At 46.5% G+C, this 7,741-nt stretch overlaps 1 protein-coding gene across 7 annotated transcripts in view; it reads left to right on the top strand.

The window, feature by feature from the left end:
* EML1 (EMAP like 1) overlaps positions 1 to 7,741 on the top strand; it is a 145,169-nt gene that overhangs the window by 74,138 nt on the left and 63,290 nt on the right. For 3 of the 7 annotated variants that reach the window (XM_081191831.1, XM_081191829.1, XM_081191828.1), the window contains exon 1: positions 8 to 312. The exons of 1 other annotated variant lie outside the window; for it this stretch is intronic. In XM_081191831.1, coding sequence (XP_081047957.1) covers positions 243 to 312 — 70 coding nt within the window. In that variant the 5' untranslated portion in view covers positions 8 to 242. Of the gene's footprint in view, positions 1 to 6; positions 313 to 7,741 lie in introns of those variants that run through there. 3 more of the 7 variants (XM_081191827.1, XM_081191826.1, XM_081191832.1) reach the window with 2 other exon arrangements.

Below are 7,741 nucleotides of genomic sequence, written 5' to 3'. Positions count from 1 at the left end.
CGGAGGCAGGCGGGCAGGCCCCAGCCGCCTCGGCTTCTCCTCGGCGCGGGGTGTGTGTGTTGTGTATGTGTGGGTGGGCGAGCGAGCGAGCGAGAGGCAGGCAGGGAGCGGGAGAGGCGGCAGCGAGAGGCAGGGAGAGGAGCCGGGAGAAAAGGAGAAGGGAGGCCGGGGGCTTGGGGGGCGACGACCCCTAAGTGGGGGGAAGACAAGGAGGAGGAGGCGGCGGCTGAGCTGGCTTCGGGATGATGGAGGACGGCTTCTCCAGTTACAGCAGCCTCTATGACACCTCCTCGCTCCTGCAGTTCTGCAACGGTAAGAAGAACGGTGGGGAGGGGGGGGGAGAGAAGTGGGGTTTCTCTCTCAGATGCACACACGCCCAAGGATTTGGGGGGGGGGTATGTGTGGCAAAGAAGCCCCCGCCGTCCTGGCTCCGGTATGTTGCCTTGCATGCAAAGTCCTGCTGCTGCTGCTGCTGCCTCCGCCGCCTACTTCTGGCCAAGTAAGGTGGATTGTGTGGGGCGAGAGGAAGAAGCTGCCCAGGGGAGGAACCCACAAGCTACCCCACCAGCTCCCCAGTTATCCCAACCGGGTGAAGCGCGGCGGGGCCTTTGCTCGGCTCGCCTATTCCCCCCCCACCACGAAACTGGGGGACACGGGAAAAGAGGAAGGGAGGGAAGGACTTGGCTCCTCCAGAGCCACAACCCTGTTTTTGCCTGACAGCACAGCAGAGAAATAGTTTTCTGTTCCTGTGTGTGTGTGTGTGTGTGTGTATGCATGCACATATATATATATCTTTGCATGCTTGGGAGAAAGCTCATGCCTGCTGTGCAGAAGTCCCCCCCCCCTTCTGCTTTGCAGGAATGTGTGGACGTGTGTAGTGGAAGATGCAATACAGAGTTGGAAAAGAAAGTGAAAACTCCCCATGTTGTGTGTTTGGGAAGGGGTTCGTTTCCGCTTCTTCTGGGGTTGACTTGTAGGGACCACCGCTTTGTGAACCGAAAGGCTTGTCTGGGGCGACCTCTTTTCTGGTTTTTTGCAGACCTTTTGGTTTTGAATGAGCGAGGGAAAAGCCTTCCAAAACGTCCGAGGAATGTGTGTTTGCCAAACCATACTTTTCATATGAATCGTTGACGTTTTGTGTAATTCTGGTGATGGGTTCAGTTTGTTTCGAAGGCAGCACAGTGTGGAAGAGGTGTCGTTCCTAGTGAGGCTATTTTCAAAGTAAACAGAAGTCAGCTTTGAGATGGAAGAATGCCTGTTTCTAAGTTCTGTAGATTCTGGCATGTTTCCTTGGGATTATGTTAAGTCAGCTAAATTTACAGTAAACTTTTGCAGTAAAAATTTACAAGGCAGGGAGAGTCACTTCCATTGGAGGAATTAATGTTCAGTAACTGGCTCTATTTTATTTATGTGGATTGCTACTTAGACAACATCAGTGGGATCATTATTTTTTAAAAAGGACTCATTCTAATAAAATATTCTTACACTGAAGGAAAGCCTCACTGAACTCAGTGGCACTTGCTGCTGAATAGTCCTGGCACTGTTAATTGCAGAGAGCTCTGGACTTGTGACTTTAGAGTTTGTTTCTCTCCCCCCACCCTGAACCATGATTAGTAAATAGCAGCAGGTATCTTATAACTCTTAGTAAAATGTAGGCAATTTTTTATTGCTATATATAATTGTGTGACTGCTGTCTGGACAAGAAGATATGTGAAATACTGCATTTGTATAGTACATTATTAGATTCTATATTTTTCTCAGTATTAGAAAACAGGAGGAGCAGATCTTCTAAGTCAGAGACAAAGGATGAGATTCCATAAATCAAGGTACAGGCAAGACAGCTCCCTGTATCAATAGCATGGAAGCCCTGTTGCAGAATAAAAATTCTGGAATACATCTCTGTAGATGTGCTTCATGAAGTCTGCTGTTTTCTAAAAACACATTAGCTAATTAGCATTTTTTGATGGATCATTCTCCATGCCTATGGTTTTCCTCTCTCGCAGAGAGCACAAATAGTCTGATTCACCCATGCCTTCCTCATGTGCGTTTGGTTACAACAGGATTAGCTTGTATGATAAGATGTTGCAGAACTGGACCCACAGGCACTACCCTGAAGAGATTGGATGATAGTGGTACACAGAGTCTGGTCCCTGACAAAACAAATCAGAGGTAATTTGTTACAGGGCTAGTTTAGAAGGAAAGTGGTTGACAGGTGGGAACTTTGGGAAGGTGTTCTAAGTATAGAGAATTGTGTGAAGGACAGTAGAAAGTTGTGAATGCAGAGTTAGGGATTATCCACAAAGCCTCTTGTCCCATTCCATCCCCGCCCTGGAAAATCACACTTTTGAGCAAACAGCAATTTGGGTTTTCTCCAGATTGATGTTTGTTCCGATATAGAGCAAAAGAGCAGGTTTTCCCTGGGAAAAATGTGGGGCAAAGGGGAAACTGCTCAGTGGGAGTGTGGACAAGCCCTTAGCTTCGGAGAGTTTTGTTATTTAGTATGAGGAAACAAGGGATGCTGGTGGCGCTGTGGGTTAAACCACAGAGCCTAGGACTTGCCGATCAGAAGGTCGGTGGCTTGAATCCCCGCGACGGGGTGAGCTCCCGTTGCTCAGTCCCTGCTTCTGCCAACCTAGCAGTTCGAAAGCACGTCAAAGTGCAAGTAGATAAATAGGTACCGCTCCAGCGGGAAGGTAAACGGCGTTTCCGTGCGCTGCTCTGGTTCGCCAGAAGCAGTTTAGCCATGCTGGCCACATGACCCGGAAGCTGTATGCCGGCTCCCTCGGCCAATAAAGCAAGATGAGCGCCGCAACCCCAGAGTCTGTCACAACTGGACCTAATGGTCAGGGGACCCTTTACCTTTATGAGGAAACAAATTTGAATGAAGCTTTTGCAGAGAATGATAACGTTTTTAGAAGCTGATGGAAAACAGCTGAAGGAGAATTCAGAAGGAATGAAGCTGAAGGCCTAGTTCAGACATCTCAGTTCAATAAACCATGGTTTATTGGACTAAGAACTACGGTAGCTTTGTGTCCAGGTCCCAGGCTTGTGATTTGTTTAACCACCGCTTCCTGTAGTATTTGAACTAGGAAACTATGCATTAAGCACTACTTGTAAACCAGTATATGTGGGGTTATGTGGCAGGAAGAGGAAGGTCAATGAGTGGTGCACAGGCTATAGTTTATCAGACAAAGCTCCTTATACCTGAACTGGTTGTCTGTGGATCAGCAGTAGGACACAGAGAGATGTCGGCAAGTTTTTGTGTTGTGAACAAAAATGGGAATATGCTCGAGCAATTCAGACTGAGGGAGAGAAAGGCATTAATACGTTTTGATGGAGGATATTTTAATAGCAAGAATTATGAGAAAATGGAGAGAAGTTGGCTTTAAATCTTTAATGTCCAACAATAAATTTTCTTCCTTGTAGTGGGGTAATGTAATTGCATTCTTAGTATCATATGTGGCCTATCATCATGAGGTGTTTCCCTTAACATCTCAGTCCTGTCTGGCAGGTTTACAAAATACTTCATTCTACAAACCGCCCAGGATGGCAAAGCAAGCCTTTGTTTGTTTGCATTGCGTTCTAAAACGAAGACTCTTGGGAGTGTGTGTATGTGTCAGGAGGCACAGTTTCCTACCCCCCCTGGGTTTTCTGTTGCTTTACAATTTTTCATTTGTCACTTAAGTAATCATTGTTCACTGTAGCTTTATAAGTAGGTTTATATGACACTACTGTGACTACTCAGCTCTCATATTTTGGGAGGGAGGGGGATAGGAAGACTTATTTTTAAACCACACCAGCTTAATATTATGAGTATTAGGGTGAATGTGGGTGATTCCTAATTGAATGTGCAGGTGAAAAATTACAAAGAGATTTATTGCAAAACAAAAATCCAAGTGGAAAATCAGATATATAAACACTAGTTGCCAAAGTGGAAGGCCTAGTTGCCATTTTTGGGCCAAATGGCTCAAAAGCCGTATTTTTCAATACAGTACTACTTTTTGGTTCCTCAGATTCATTCTGATTGTGCAGATAAAATATATTGGATAGAATTTCTGCTCTCCCACCTTAAACTAGTAAATCTTGCGTTGTAAATAGACCATCCCTGTTCTTTTGAGAGAGGCACAGGAATGCTGCTGCACATGTATGTCTGCTTGCCTGCCTTCGCCTGAGAATGCAACAGGTCCTCAGTGTGTCACTTTTACTTTATAGTACCAGAGCTATACAGGTGCTTTGCTGATTTTATAGCGACAGAGTGTAGCACTGAAAGTCAAGAATGCTGGCCAGAATTTCCACTGGTCATCAGTAATATGCTGTTCAGCCCACTGTAGAAGGAACAGCTGCTTGGGTCTCCTCCAGTAAGAGGGCCATCTCTTCTCTTGGTTGTGAGTTGAGGCCCCGTCCCCCACTTTATGATGAAATAAGACACATGGACACAAGTATTTTAGGTTAATGGGCTAAAAAAGGCCACAACTTTATTGGCTACAGAATTTGAGTGGTATTGGCTTAGGCATTGGATCTGAACCGACTATACTTGACTCCTGCCCACTCTGCAGCAAGTCACACAAGGGTTAACAACCTATAGGGGGAGCTTGTTGATGCAAATGGCCCTAGCCACCACCTGGGCTTCAGACAGGAACCACGACCACCAGCTTCCTGTAATGGAATACCCTTCAAGGGGAGGAGTAGGTGATGGCCACAACCTCTCCTCCAACACACAACACATTTTCCAATGCCTAACTGCCAAACCTTACAAAGTTGTGACGATTTGCTACGAGGTAGGCGAAAAACCAAGTGGCTGGTGCCAATCTGCCAAGTGGAAGAACTTTCTACTAGGCCCCTTCAACATGCGACCAACCGAGGTCCATAGCAAGGTCAGGTGTTGAATGCACGAGAATAGAGGGAGGGAGGGCGGGAGATATGTGTGTGCAGGAAACAAACAGGCTGAGCCACAGTGCCGCGCTCGCTTAAGAGCGGCAAACCATGCCCCCCCCCAGCCAGCCGTGTAGGCTGGCTGTGGGCATGATGCAGGCCAGGGACTCTCAGTGATGCAGGGGGCTTGTGTGCCAGCCATGCCCCCCTGCGAAGCGCGGGAAGCAAGACTCGCTCACAACCCCTCCCCTTGGGGAAGAGGAGAGACTTTGTCTTTTCAAGCTGTGCACAGTGGCATGGCTGCGGCAATGAGTGGCAAGTTGCTGGGTAATATTTTTGAAGTATCAACATTTTGGATCTTGAGGAACTCTCTTCCTCTCTGTACGAGGCAAGAAGATCCAAGATTCGGCATTCATTAAGGGATCATCCGCACTTCCGCTTGCCCTGATGGTTCTGTCCAGGAAAACCTGCTGTTTACCGCTGAATCAGAGCAAAAGTCATTTTGGTTGGTGTTTACTCTGATTTACAGTGGTACCTCAGGTTACAAACACCTTGGGTTACAATCACTTCAAGTTACAGACTCCGCTAACCCGGAAGTAGTACCACGGGTTGGCCCTTTCTAAACCCTGCCTGTTCCGGGTTAAACAAGTTAGAGTGGTCAGCCCAGTCAACCAGTTTATTTAGCAGGTAGCGGGTATAAAGTTTATACACAATGTCCAGGAGACTTATGGGGCGATAGTTTGAGGGGTCTTGGGGGTCTCCCTTCTTATAGATGGGGGCTACCAGGCTCAGTTTCCAGTTTTCTGGGATTTTGCATGTATCATTTATTACCGTAAAAAGTTGGGCCAAAATAGCAGCCCACCACTGGGCATTTAGTTTAAACACCTCAGGAGGAATCATATCCTCACCGGGAGCTTTGCCATTCTTGAGTGTTTTAATTAGCTGTAAACATTCTGATTCGGTAACAGGATCCCAGCCCATTAATAGATCGTTTTTAAGTGGAGGAAACTGGCTCGGTTTAGCAATGTTTGGAGCTGTATATAGCCGGGAAAAATGTTGGTACCATAAATTAGATGAAATATTGTTGGTTACAATTTTCCCTTTGGGTGAAACTCCCTGAGCAATTATTTCCCAGAACTTTTTGTCGTCCCGCAATTTGATCGCTTTGTCAAGTGCCTCCCATTGTTCCTTTCTGTAGAGGGATTTCTTAAATTTTAGAGTATTTTTATAATGAGAACGCCACCTGTGCAGGTTTTCCACTGAGGACAGGGTCCCTTCCTGTTTTACCTTGTTTTGTAATTTCCTAAGCAAAGATCTTAGGTTCCTACAGTCTTTGTCGAACCAGGCCCTCGAATTGTTTTGTTGTTTGGGAGGGTTGGAATTCGTGAGTAGTGGGAAGAGCGACTCTGAGACCTGCTGAAATGTTGAAAAGGGGTCAGAATTAGATGAGATACACTGGTCTCTCAAGGCCAGTAAGTCTGGTGAATGCAGGTGTAGTTTGATTTTAGATTCCAGGTCGCTGTTCCATTTACGCCTACGAAGGGCCAGAGTTGGAGGTGGGTCTGCACAGTGATTCCGGTATTGCGGATCCTCCAAACCACGGGGAATTAGTGAAATTGATATAGGAAGATGATCACTCTCAATTCTATTGAAAGTCCTGAAGCCCTGTGACCTCTCCAAGAGTTTTGGGGAGACCAGGATATAATCAATAACGCTCGCACCTCTAGGTCCAAGAAAAGAAAAGAAACCCCCTGACTTGTCCATATGGGTGCCATGCAAATTATACAAATTATGTTTGAAGGCAGTCTCCATTAATGTAATGCCTGCCTTATTCAAGACCCTATCTTCAGAGGACCAGGGAATAAACCAATCTGCCTCTGGCAGGAACTGAGATTTAGAGCAGTACGTATTAATGTCATTTCCTATCCTGGCGTTGAAATCACCTGCCAGCAGGATATCCATGCCAGGGAGTTCTAGTTCAGCCTTCTCCAAACATAGCTCTAAATCTTCCCAGATTTGTGACGACTGGGGAGGGGTGCCTATGGGAGGGATATATATATTAAAGCAAAGGAAATCTCCTCCTTCACTGCTAGAAATAAGTAAGATTTGTAAATTGTTACTCTTCACCCACTGCTGTTGCCGGGCCTTGCACTTTAGCTTGGTAGAAACAAAAGTGACTAAACCACCACTAGGTCGGCCTCGGGAATTTGGTTTTATCGCAGGGGTAGCAAAGGCTTCGTATCCCTGTAAAGAAGGGACATGGAGATCTAGACACCATGTCTCCTGTAGACATATAATCTGAAATTTTGTAAGGAAATCCAGAAGGTCGACGTCACCCTGCTTAGATAGCCATCCCGCCACATTCCAGGATAGAATGTGGAAATAGGGTGATGGTGGAAATAGTGGCAGTCAATCTCTTTTCCGGTGGTTTGAGCCTCCTGAGTTAGGCTCCTCCTCTTTCTGCCCTGCTTGGTGGTTCCAGGTTTGAGGTCGCTGGTCCCTAGGTAGGTGTGATAGCTTTAACTGAGGGGCCAATAGGTTGATTTGGCCCAGAGGATCTTCGATGACACCGTTACAAATATCATGTTGTTCAGCTGATGTATCATGATGTTCAGCTGCTTTTTGCAGAATAGGGGTTTTGCCGACCCGTATAGGCTGTACAGGTAGCAGGTCAGCAGCTGCATCTTGCGTCGGTACTGCTAGCGGGTCAAAATTTGACAAAAGCTGTGGATCTTGATTGCGTATTGGGCTTAGAATAATGGAAGCCTCCAATTCTGGCATCGAGGCATATGAGGACGAGAGCATTTCAGACTGGTCTTGCTTGGGTAGTCCTATGCCAGGCTCGTTGCACGTAGAGACCAGGGTACCA

Source organism: Podarcis bocagei, assembly GCF_964188305.1.
Source record: "Podarcis bocagei genome assembly, chromosome: 1".
Taxonomy (NCBI): domain Eukaryota; kingdom Metazoa; phylum Chordata; class Lepidosauria; order Squamata; family Lacertidae; genus Podarcis; species Podarcis bocagei.
This window is presented reverse-complemented; position numbering and strand designations above follow the sequence as displayed.